At 40.6% G+C, this 12,333-nt stretch overlaps 1 protein-coding gene across 1 annotated transcript in view; it reads left to right on the top strand.

The window, feature by feature from the left end:
• The window catches only part of HHAT (hedgehog acyltransferase), a gene marked incomplete at its 3' end in the record, with an annotated part of 123,950 nt that overhangs the window by 58,915 nt on the left and 52,702 nt on the right, over positions 1-12,333 (top strand). The window contains exon 9 of the mRNA XM_083350204.1: positions 12,068-12,103. Within this exon, the coding sequence (XP_083206330.1) occupies positions 12,068-12,103 (36 nt within the window). The remainder of the gene's footprint in view (positions 1-12,067; positions 12,104-12,333) is intronic.

The following is a 12,333-nucleotide window of genomic DNA, read 5'->3' as shown; positions in this document are numbered from 1 at the left end:
CATTATTACCACAAACCTTACGACAGGAAACATCATTCTTAAATATCTATATTCCTTAACTTGTTCAATGGCATTTCTGCCAATATGCCACCTCTCATCCTAAGTGCCTTTCCAAAACCAATGATTTTTTAAAAAAAGTTTGGATAATTACTGTGCAGCCAACCAATCTAATAGCCTTTTCAATCTTAGCTGGGTTGGAATGAAGAATTTTGTTATCTGCATACATTGAAAGTGCAGGCTGTCTGGGACTGGGAATGGTGCTGAGGGAACTGCTTCTATCATTAATGCAAAATTTGAACAAAATAGGACCGTCTATACCCTTGTGTGACTCCCCAGGATATAATTATGGGTTCAGATAAAATTAAGCTAGAATCAGTTTAACTTTTAATGAAGTATTTGCATTTAATGCTCAGATCTGATTTCATTCCAAATTCATATTATCTAACTTTTTCCATAGCAAATCTTGATTAATAGAACTAAAAGGCTGCCTTCAGGTCAGTGACCATAGCATACACTTTGCCTTTTTCATAGTTTATATATTTCATTGTTTATTTATATACTGATTGATTTAAAACAAATCCATTATCAATCATGGAATAACTTTTTCTTAAACTCAGCCTGTTCTTCCAAGAAACCTACGTATCACTTGGATTTCCTAATTCTTCAGTTTAGCTATCAGGAATCTAGCATACATTTTTGCCACAATATTGATAAAACTGAGAGGTCTATAGTTTAAAGGCAGTGACTTACCACCTTTTTAAAAGTTTAGGATGATGCTGTAGGGCTCAGTTTTCTATTCCCTCCTATTTAACATCTACATGATGCCATTGGATGAGGTCTCTTTATAGTTTAGATGAGGTATCACCCATATTTCGATGATACCCAGTTTTACATCTCCATCCCGGGCTGCCGGAGTGATGATGTCAATATCCTGACACTGGCTGTAAGAATGGGGTTATGCAAGAGGCTGCAGCTCAATCTAAGCAAGACTGAGTGGCTTTGGCTGCTTGGATCTCCTGGTGCTGCGTTTTTCCACCTTTGGTTCTGAATGGTTGGCATTGCCTCAGATAGACCTGGTGTACAATCTGAGGGTCCTCTTGGACTCACAATTCCTGTCGGCAGAGCAGGTAGCTAGGAGAGCCTTTACACAACTTTGGACTGTGTGCCAATTGTGCTCATTCTTAGACCAGGAGGCCTGCCTCACTTTCACTCATGCCCTCTTAATTCCCATCCGAACTATTGCAACACGTTCTACATGGGGCTGTCCTTGAAGAACATTCAGAAGCTTCAGCTGGTGCAAAATGTAGCCACGAGTAGTAAATGATGTCAGTGACTCTTGGCTTATGTAACAACACTACTCCTTCAGCTGCATTGGTTGTCAGTGTGCTTCTGGGTGCAATTCAAAGTGCTGATTGTCACCTTGAAAGCCCTTGGTGTCTTCGGTTATCTGAGAGACTGTCTGATTTGGTCCAGTAGGATGGGCATGCTCTAGAATAGAAATAAAACCAGAATTATTGATAAAATTAACAAGTGTATCTGCTTTTCTTTAATTGTTAAAGCTTAAAATGTCAATCCAGAATATGCATAAAGAGGAGTTCACGGCTTTTTCTGGTGAAGGTCCCACTTCACCTTTGAGTGGTATATGAAGCACATCACGGCTTTTTCTGGTGAAGGTCCCACTTCACCTTTGAGTGGTATATGAAGCACATCTTTCATATATAACAAATGGGGCAAGTTAAGTACTTAATTTGATTTTGTTTACATTTATATTTAAACAATTAAATATTATTAATTTTCATGTCATGTATTTGAACACTTCCCTGTTTTTCACATTAAAAGTTATATCAGTAATACCTTCTGAAGGTTTCTGAGGATCCCAGCCAAGTTATTTTTTGCGGGGGGAGGGCACATGTAATCCTTGGAGTTCAGCTTGTACTCCTCTAATAGGAAGTCTATACCTTCCTTACATAAAGGTCCTCTGCAATTTTTCAGTATTCTGCAATCTTGAAAAGTTCCCTTTAATTATATTAAAATACAATATTTTGAAATGAAATAACCCTGGACAGACAGCAAACCAAATGAAAGGTGGTGGTGGTGGGGGGGAAGAGGAAAACACTTCATCCTGTTGTTTTTCCAAACAGATTTTAAGTGAAAAGAAGGGAATAAAGTGGTAAAAGGAGTTACAGCAAATCCAAGGCTGCTGTAGAAATTTATGCTTGAGGTCTTGTATCAAGAATAGGAGTGCTAAGCTTTCTGAAATTGCCAGGACTAATGTGCCCCCTTGATATAATTCCTTTCCACTAGCAATGCAAGAAAGGCTGAGCGCCAAAAAATTGAGGCCTTTGAACTTTTTTTTTTTAATTCCATTTATATCCCGCCCTTCTCCGAAGACTCAGGGCGGCTTACAAGCTTAGCAGTAGCCTTCATTCTATGTATATGCCTGCTTATTAGGGCTTTCACACACACACCCCAAGCAGCATTATTACAAAGTCAGCTTAATTGCCCCCAACAATCTGGGTCCTCATTTTACCTACCTCGGAAGGATGGAAGGCTGAGTCAACCTTGAGCCTGGTGGGATGCAAACCTGCACTAATTGCAGGCAGCTGGTGTTACTTAAGGAGGCATTAGCCCACTGCTCCACCAAGGCTCTGAACTATGGTGCTGGAGAAGACTCCTGCAAGTCCCTTGGACTGCAAGGCATTCAAAATGGTCAGTCCTAGAGGAGATCAACCCTGGTTGAAACCCAAATTCTTTGGCCACCTAATGAGAAGGAAGGACTCACTGGAGAAGAGCCTAATGCTGGGAAAGATTGAGGGCAAGAGAAGAAGGCGACGACAGAGAATGAGGTGGCTGGATGGAGTCACTGAATTGGTAGGCGTGAGCTTAAATGGACTCCAGAAGATGGTAGAGGACGGGAAGGCCTGGAGGAATGTTGTCCATGGGGTCGCGATGGGTCGGACACGACTTCGCAGCTAACAACAACAAGCAATGCAAAATCTTTACCTTCATTCTGTTCAGTGGACATAGAATATGTCGGTCTGCCATGAAAGGCTGGAGTCAGGAAGAAAGCATTGAAAGTGTGTGCTCAGATGTGCAACAGTGTAACCATGGACATTTATTTGTTTTGTTTTGTTTTTTCAAAATGTTCAATGGGGGAAAGAGGGAAATGCTGGCCCTTTGTTTTGTTTTTCCCCCTTTTATTTTAATTGGGAGACATTGACAAATGTTCTGTCCAAGTTTTCCCTTGTGGAAGAACTGTAAAACTTTGGTGTTTTGTCCGCTTGCTTTTAAGTTCAGTGGAAGATGGTAAAATGCTGTAACTTTTTTTTTAAAAAAAAACCATGAATTTGACAAGTGCCTTGGAGCTCAAGTGACTAGAAGAACTATAAAATTGATATACTTTATTTTTCTCGCCACCAGTGCTCAAAAACATGCTTACAAAAGGGAAAATAATTGGCATTTGCTTTTCTGGCAAGAGGGTGGTGGAAAGCTATTAATCAAAAGTTACAAGGCCAGAATATCTGGCCATCACTGAAGCCAAAGTGGAGGAAGGCATTAAAAATTAGGGAAGGATTTCTTCAGGCACATTCATTTCCAGCCAGTTTATGCATGAGGGACACAAGACTTCAATGAAGAAAAAGCCTTTAGTTTACTACAACACATTAGTTGACTGGTTCAATTATTTTTTAATAATACGTTTATTAAAAGTTATAGTTAATGATAAAAAACTAATGCAAGCTAAAAAAATAAAAATATAGTAAAGAAAAAGAAAAGAAATATATAAAGAAATGGCTCTCCCCCGTCACAAGAAATTTAAGTACTCTTATTTAATTGTAAACCTTAGTTCCTTCTAGTTTCCTCTTGTGTCCAACCTTTAAACTCCCATTCTATTATGTTCAAAAGAAAAACATTTTTCCATAGGAAGGATTATTATGATTAATTCCAAATTCTTATTTCAAATCCATCTGGACCCTTAGTCCATTGTAACTTTCCAAAATCAAAGTCTGCTGGTGATGACCTATAAAGCCCTAAATGGCTTGGGTCCGGGATATCTGAGGGAACACCTGCTGCCAGCATCAAGTTCCCTTCGTCCAGTGCGCTCCCACAGGGAGGGTCTTCTCAGGGTGCCGCCGGTAAAAGATTGCCGGCGGATAACACCCAGGGGGAGGGCCTTCTCAGTGGGTGCGCCTGCCCTCTGGAACCAGCTGCCCGTGGAGCTTAGGACTGCCCCCGACCTCCGTTCATTTCGCCGGGACCTGAAGACCTGGCTCTTCGAGCTCTCTGGCCCAGGCTGAGAATTTTAATTTTAATTGGGGTTTTTATTTTTTCAGGGATTGATGTAATTTTTAAAATTGTTTTTAACTTTGGTATTCCTTGTTTTAAATACCCTGTAAACCGCCCTGAGTCCTTCGGGAAAGGGCAGTATATAAATCCAATAAAATAAATAAATAAAATACCGTAAATAATCACCCTTTTGCTGAATGTTTATGGTGATTCTCAGTCATCCAGGCCATGGTTGTCCCAAAGGTGCTTTTTCAAGAGTCAGATTGGACTTTGTTTTTCTTTGAAGACATTTCACTTCTCATCCAAGAAGCTTCTTTAGCTCTGACTGATGGTGGGGAATGGAGGGATTTATATTCCTTGCAGACAGCTGGTCATTTGCATCCTTTTAGAGAGTCGTAGAGGCCACTTGGAGGTTTATCTGTGTTCTCAAGGTTACCTGAGTGGTGCAAATGGAAATGGAGCCTTTCAGCAGTTCCAAGAAAGACCAGTTGCCTGTTGAAAAAGCACCTTTGGAACACCCTTTTGCTGTTTATCTCTCTCTCCCCGCCCCATTTTAAAAAAATTCTTAAACTTGTATTTAAATTTTCTTTTACTAAGGACTGAAAGAAACTCATTCCCTTGTTTCCCAAAGCTCTAAATCTGCCAGAGACTGTTGTTTTGGTCTCCTTGTGAAGCACGATTGTCTGCAACACTTGTGGGTGTTCCCAAATCCTCTCCTTGTCCAGAGAGGAATTAGGAAGAGTTAGTCTACTAAGTCGCTCATCATTTCATTGCAGTCGTCAGCTTTGCTTTCGGTGGAACTGTTTTCAGTTCTCCATTTCTTTTCCAGAAGTTCCAAATAGTTTATTTATAATGCTAAACGCATACAAGCAGCTTGGATCCTCTTATTTATATGAGGAAAGAATAATGAATGGACTTTAAGGTTAGCTGACTTTAAGGTTAGCCAGAAAATGCCACCTTGCTGCTGGTTAGGTTGAAGTTGGAAAAAGCAAAGTATGTTTTTTTTATTTTATTATTTATTTAGTTATATTTATATACCGCCCTATTCCCTGAGGACTCAGGGCGGTTTACAGGGAATTAAAAATCCAAAATACAAAAATTAAGAACAAATTAAAAAGTATTAAATTAACCCTGTAGTCAGTTAAAAAGAACCCCAAATTAAAAATTCTTCCTCAGTCTGGGCCCGAGAGCTGAAAAAGCCAGGTCTTCAGGCCCCGGCGGAATGATCGGAGGTCGGGGGCAGTCCTCAGCTCCACCGGCAGCTGGTTCCAGAGGGCAGGCGCTCCCACTGAGAAGGCCCTATCCCTGGGTGTCATCCGCCGGCAATCTCTCACCGGCGGAACCCTGAGCAGACCCTCCCTGTGGGAGCGCACTGGGCGAAGGGCGTTTGATGCCGGCAGCAGGTGTTCCCTCAAATATCCCGGACCCAGGCCATGTAGGGCTTTATAGGTGATAACCAGCACCTTGAATTTCACCCGGAGGGCAACTGGAAGCCAATGCAGCTCGCGGAGTAGAGGTGTTACATGGGAGTATCGGGAAACCCCCATTACAACTCGTGCGGCCGCATTCTGCACCAGTTGAAGCCTCCGAGTGGTCTTCAAGGGCAGCCCCATGTAGAGAGCGTTACAGTAGTCCAAACGGGAGGTCACAAGCGCATGAGTGACTGTGCGTAGGGCGTCTCGGTCCAGATAGGGACGCAACTGGCGCACCAGGCGAACCTGTGCAAAAGCCCCCCTGGTCACGGCTCCTATGTGATCTACAAAATTGAGCCGTGAATCCAGGAGGACGCCCAAGTTGCGAGCCCTATCAACGGGGGGTAACACCTCACCCCCCATCATTAGAGGTGGAATAACATGGTTAACCCGGGACGCCGATATGCACAGCCACTCGGTCTTGGCGGGATTGAGACGAAGCCTGTTTCTCCCCATCCAGACCTGAACCGCCTCCAGGCACCGGGACATCACGGAGAGGGCATCACTGGGTTGGTTCGGGGTGGAAAGAAAAAGTTGGGTATCATCAGCATACTGGTGATACCCCACCCCAAAACCACGAATGATCTCGCCCAGCGGCTTCATGTAGATGTTGAACAGGAGAGGTGAGAGAACCGACCCCTGAGGAACTCCACAAATGAGAGACCTCGGGGCGGATCTCTGCCCTCCTGTCAACACCGACTGCGAGCGGCCCCGGAGGTAGGAGGAGAACCACCGTAAAACGGTGCCTCCCACTCCCAACCCCCTGAGACGCCGCAGCAGGATACCATGGTCGATGGTATCAAAAGCCGCTGAGAGATCTAATAGGACCAGGACAGAGGAGCAACCCCTGTCCCTAGCCCTCCAGAGATCATTCACCAGTGCGACCAATGCCGTCTCCGTGCTGTGTCCGGACCTGAAGCCCGATTGGTACGGGTCCAGATAATCAGTTTCCTCCAGGAACAGAGGGAGCTGATGCGCCACCACACTCTCAACAACCTTCGCCAGAAAGCGAAGGTTGGAGACTGGACGATAGTTGTTTAAAACAGCCGGGTCCAAAGCAGGCTTCTTGAGGAGGGGTCTCACCACCGCCTCCTTCAGGGCGGCAGGGAAGACACCCTCCTTCAAAGAAGCAGTTATTACTGCATGGAACCAGCCTCGTGTTCCCTCCCGAGCCGCATAAGCTAGCCAGGAGGGGCACGGATCCAACAAACAGGTGGTGGAGCTCAGTCTCCCCATGATCCTGTCCACATCATCAGGGGAAACAGGGTCGAACTCAGTCCAGATAACATGCTCAAGACCGCCTGATTCCTCCACATCAGACTCTGCCCAGTCAGAGTCCAGGCCGGTCCGGATCCGAGCGATTTTGTCCGCCAGATGATGACTAAACTCCTCGGCTCGTCCCTGCAAGGGATCCTCTCTCACCTCCTGGTTAAGGAGGGAGCGAGTCACCCTAAACAGGGCGGCCGGGCGATTATCTGCGGATGCGACAAGGGCGGCAAAGTAGTTAGACTTCGCCGTCCTTATCGCCGCAAGATAAGACCTTATAAAGGTTCTTAACTGCAATCGGTCGGATTCGGATGTGCCAATCAGCTGTTCTTTCCAGCACTGAACATGGTGGGAGATAACAGGATTGCTGACATTCTATTGTATAGCTTGCTACTTTTCATGGCCAGTGTTGCAGACAACTGAACAGGAGATATGAAATATATTCCTCCACTTTCTTATGTACTGAGCTGAGCTAGGAAGGCTGTGTGTGAGAGAGAGAAGAGAAGAAAGAATAGGTTTACAAATCAAGTTAAGGAATTCATTACTGGCATGTAATCACCCATTTTTTCTTCAATAAATCACATTTAAGCAAGCTTTGGCTTGGTGTAATGTGTGAATGAGATTAACGGTTGAATAAAAATGGTTTGTTTGTCTGTTCAAATGTGTATCAGGTTGTGGGCTATATGTGCTGCCTGCCCACCTGCCTACAGCCAGCGCATATAGTCCACAACCTCTGATACCTTCTGTCCATATCTCTGTGTGAAAAAGACATACGGATGACACTTTGCCAAAAATGGAAACTAACGCCATACTTGTGCTGGTCTTTCATTGATGTGCAATTTATGGTCCTGAGTGATTTGTTTCTAGCTGTGGTTAGCCTTTTATCTGCCTTGCCTGTGTTCCCTGATATCTAGCAAAAAGGGATTCTTTCACCTCTGAGCCTTTCTTCAGCCACTGAAATCGGAGAGCAGTGAAGGGGCAGACAAGCTGACATGTTCTTTCGTCTTCCACTGTGAGCCAGCTTCTGTAGAGATTTTGGCTTCTTTGTGCTAAATGGATTTTAATTGAGGGCATTAAAATCTTGATGAGCCTGTCAAATAAAAAGAAGCTATTTTTAAAGATAATTTTAACACTGTGAATATGGTTCATCAAATTATTGTACATGCTTTCTCCTCCTACACAGATTAGATCAAATTTCATACATGAATTATTCCTGAAATATAATATCTGGGAAATTTGCCTATCAATAAAAGAGAATGTTTGTAGCTCGGGGTTGAAATGAGGGGTCCTTGGTGCCCTGGGAGTTTGGTTGTTTTCTTGCAGATGTTTCATTCCCAAACTTGGTTTAACATAATCAATGTTACCTAGTTTGAGTAATGAAACATCTGCAAGAAAACAACCAACTTCAGAGAGCACGAAGGACCTCTCAAATTTCTCTATATTTTGGAAGTGCCCATGGAGTGCTTAGACATCCTAGGGATAGGAATTCATTCCTTCAATTAAAAAAACAACAACCCTGCTTTTGAATTCTAACCTTAAAAGCCAGAATTTACATATTTGAATCAGCGAATGTGTCATAAGAACTGGGTGTTTTCAAACTGGGTTTTTCATCCGTAGGAAAAGTATGCAATTTCCATTACTGTTGGAATAATCCATAGTCTACTTTCTATTAATTATTGTAGTAATGAATTTTCATGTGTCTTATAGAATTGAATGAACTTTTCCCTCCTCCTCTCCTTATATGTTATTTTTTTTAAAATAGTTTTAAACCTGAAAAAGGACCCAAATTATTGCTGATTTTGCCAGCCTCACTCAGAGAATTTTTGACTAAAGAGCAAGATAAAAGTATATACACCCATCCATATATAAATAAATTTGGTGTTGCAAAGGTACTCTGCAAAAATAACAATTTTATTGGGAGGATGAAGGAAAATTTACACAGTAACACATTATGTAGTCTTTTAATTCTACAGGAATGGTTGATTGTCCGGAAAAAAAATGATAGGTTTAGATGATCTTCACATTTAAAATCAATTCATGGCACTTCCCTTTTTCTACTCCTACAGTTAAGTAATACAATTTTTAATACAGAGAAAAAGAAACAAAAAGAAACAAATTTTATATAATTAATCCAAAGTGCAAGGAGGGATGTATTCAGAAAAATTCATGAAACTCTTATTTTCTAAAATGTCTGAGAATGACATTAAGATTAAGAATGTTTTACCCATAACTCACTTTTTTCTCCTCTCTCTCTCTCTCTCTCTCTCTCTCTCTCTCTCTCTCTCTCTCTCTCTCTCTCTCTCATTTCTCTGCCCCGCGCCCCATACTTTGGCTTATAAATAGACATCCCTTTCTCAGAAGAAATAGAAAGGGGTCCTCTGGGTGGAAAAAAAAGGACAATTTGAAGAGGGTTTCAGAAATCATTTCAGTGGAAGGAATCTTTAGTTCTCTGTGACATAAAGATGATACCCCAAACACAATATAGTCAGTCAGTCAGTCAAAAAACTAGTGCAGAAAATCAGAATTCTAAGGTTTGCAAGTTCCACAAGAGGTAGAGGCCAAATTTCACTTACCACTCATAGTGAATATTTTGCCAAATTCTACGCTGTAAGACAAAACTGTTCTTTTATCACATACTCTTCTTTCCCGAAAGAGGGAAGGAAAGATTTACACTTTCTCATAGGAAAGGTTTATTTATCGTAAGAAAATAGTACCAACATAGCCAGATGCATCATCGTCTGTTCAAACAACCCTCTAGATGGAAATATTGAATATTGATGCTTGTTTTTATGACTTCTTAACATCAGAAAACATGGAAACATAAACTTCAAAGTTTAATTGTGTTTCTCTTTGGCTTTGTTTTCATTATTGATTTATTTTTATACACATTTCTCTTTGAGCTGTCCTTTCAGGTTCTTGAGTCAATTTGCTGTGAAGGAACTTTACTTGACCCCAGTCCACATTGTTTGTTCAAGTCTTTTAAACCCCCTTTCTTCCTTCATCTCAAGGTCAACCCTGATCTCCTTCCTACAACTATTATTTTCAAATCTCCTGCGTTGTCTCTTCCCTTAGCTGCTCTTGCTTTCTCAGGCTTTCTTCCCTTCAAACCAAAGCCAATTTAGGCATTTAAAACTGAAATTAAGACAAAGTGGGCTTTCTATATACAACTATATATTCAGCTCAGTCTGTAATCATACCAGATAATCACTTCCTCATGTGGTTGTTCTACATAGGTCCATCTATTTAACATGACCGAATTAGATAAAAAGCACACATGTCTAGGTTTTCCTTTTATAGAAATCCTGAAAATAATGTTACCAGTAGTATTAACTCAAATTCTTGCATATTGATTATTATATTATGAACCTATGAACTGAGGAATTCTTGGTGATTACAAACTTCAGTTTCCTCTTTAAAGAATTACCTTTGCAAAAAGATGAGGAAAGGGAGCTTATTGGCTTAAATTCTTCAAACGATTATTATAATAAACTAGAAGAAAAATTATGTACATCAGCTGTCTCCCATTCCTCCTGATTCTTGGTCATGCTGATTTGTGATGATGAAATCCAGGGGCATCTGAAAAGCAGAGCATATTTTGACTACCTCAGTATGAAATTGTTTGCTATGTAAATAAGATTTCCTCTAAAAGATATTCTACCTACCCTTTGCCTTCTCTAATGAATGTGTAGCCCCTTCTCTTCTGATAAAATTGCTTCAGTAAATAAATGATGAAGAAAAAGCCTCAGGGGCAGGTTTCAAATGGTATAATCTGACACCGTGGAGTTGTGTCTGTTTTTACCAATTAGAGCCTGAGGTGTAATAAGAATGATATATCCTACATTCTGTTTTGTAAGCTGCCTGGTAAGGCAGTAACAGTGTCAAACTACTCTCAAAATGGCCATGCTGAGAAAGAAATACTTCTGGTGAAATAAGAACTCCTGGCAAATAACTTCAGGGCATATGTGACACCGTAGGATAGTGGTTTTCAACATTTTTCATCTCATGTCACGTTAACAAGTGCTAAAATTGTCAAGGCACACCATACGTTTTTAAAGGTCTCATTGAAAAAACAAGCCTTTAAGATTTGGCTTAACGTTCAATAATTAAAAGAAATTTGTGGGAAATCTGTGCTTGGTGATGTTTCATGATGTCCTTTGTCCAAAGGTGGATGGTTGACAAGAATATCCTGAAGTCCTTCTCTACTGTTTAAAGCCACAATCTATTGTTGCTCTTCATTGTGTCATAACTAGAAACCAGCCTCACATAGATAAGATGCTGAAAAAGGAAAAAGTGCTTTAATTGCCATCTTTGTGATGACAGAATATTCCTCAGGATGAAAAATAGAGGTAGTCCACTCTTGGTGATGGCAGAGTTGGGGTTGACTTCCCATCATTTATTTGTGGCTCACAAGTAATGTAGCACCTGTCCAGATCTTTTGTGCCACACAAATGTGTTGTGGGACTACAGTGGTTGAAAACGGCTACCTTAGGATCTCTACTTTATGCTAATTATTCCTTCTGTTTAATTTCCTAATTTTTAATATTGTTTTAGAAATTGGAGTAATCAAAAAGATCAACAAACATCCAAAATTAGTTGGGTTTTTTTGGAAGACAGTAGAACCTGAAAAGATCATACTGTAGGTCTTTTGATTTTCTATCTAGGTTTAGATCAATAGGATAATTTAATATCTATTTATTTTTGAAAGTGTGGTTCCAAGCTCATTTTTCAGTGTCAGTGGTTACACCTTCGTGTCCCACTAAGCAAAGTTTAAAGTAGAAAAATCTACAGTGAATCTCAAGTTTTAGTACTTTCTCCATTCATTTTCTTATATGGCTAGAAGAATAATTCAGAAACATTTTTCCTTCTTTTGGTTAATTATAGTTTTCATTTTATCTGAACCAAGAAACTTATTAAGATTAACTGGGTGACCAGTTAAAATAAGTTTCCTTTATCATAATTTGATCATGATTTCAAACTTGCTTCTTATAAAAATTATAATATTTTTTTCTCTCTTCCCCTTCCTTTTCCTTTTCTTTCTTCCACAGAAGTTTTGATGTTGGATTACATAGGTTCCTTATCAGGTAAGTCAAATGTTTTGTTATATCAATCCCGATTAAGGCCTACAGTCCAATGAGTTATATATATGTATACTGCTCAAAAAAATAAAGGGAACACAAGATAAGACATCCTACTATTAAATACAGTACATTGTGTTGTTTAAGTGTTCCCTTTATTTTTTTGAGCAGTATATATTTTTATCATACTTCCTAGACCTAGATGGTTGTAGTACTGTTAAAGTGATCCAATAATA

The sequence above is a fragment of the Vipera ursinii genome, assembly GCF_947247035.1.
Source record: "Vipera ursinii genome assembly, chromosome: 1".
Taxonomy (NCBI): Eukaryota; Metazoa; Chordata; class Lepidosauria; order Squamata; family Viperidae; genus Vipera; species Vipera ursinii.
This window is presented reverse-complemented; position numbering and strand designations above follow the sequence as displayed.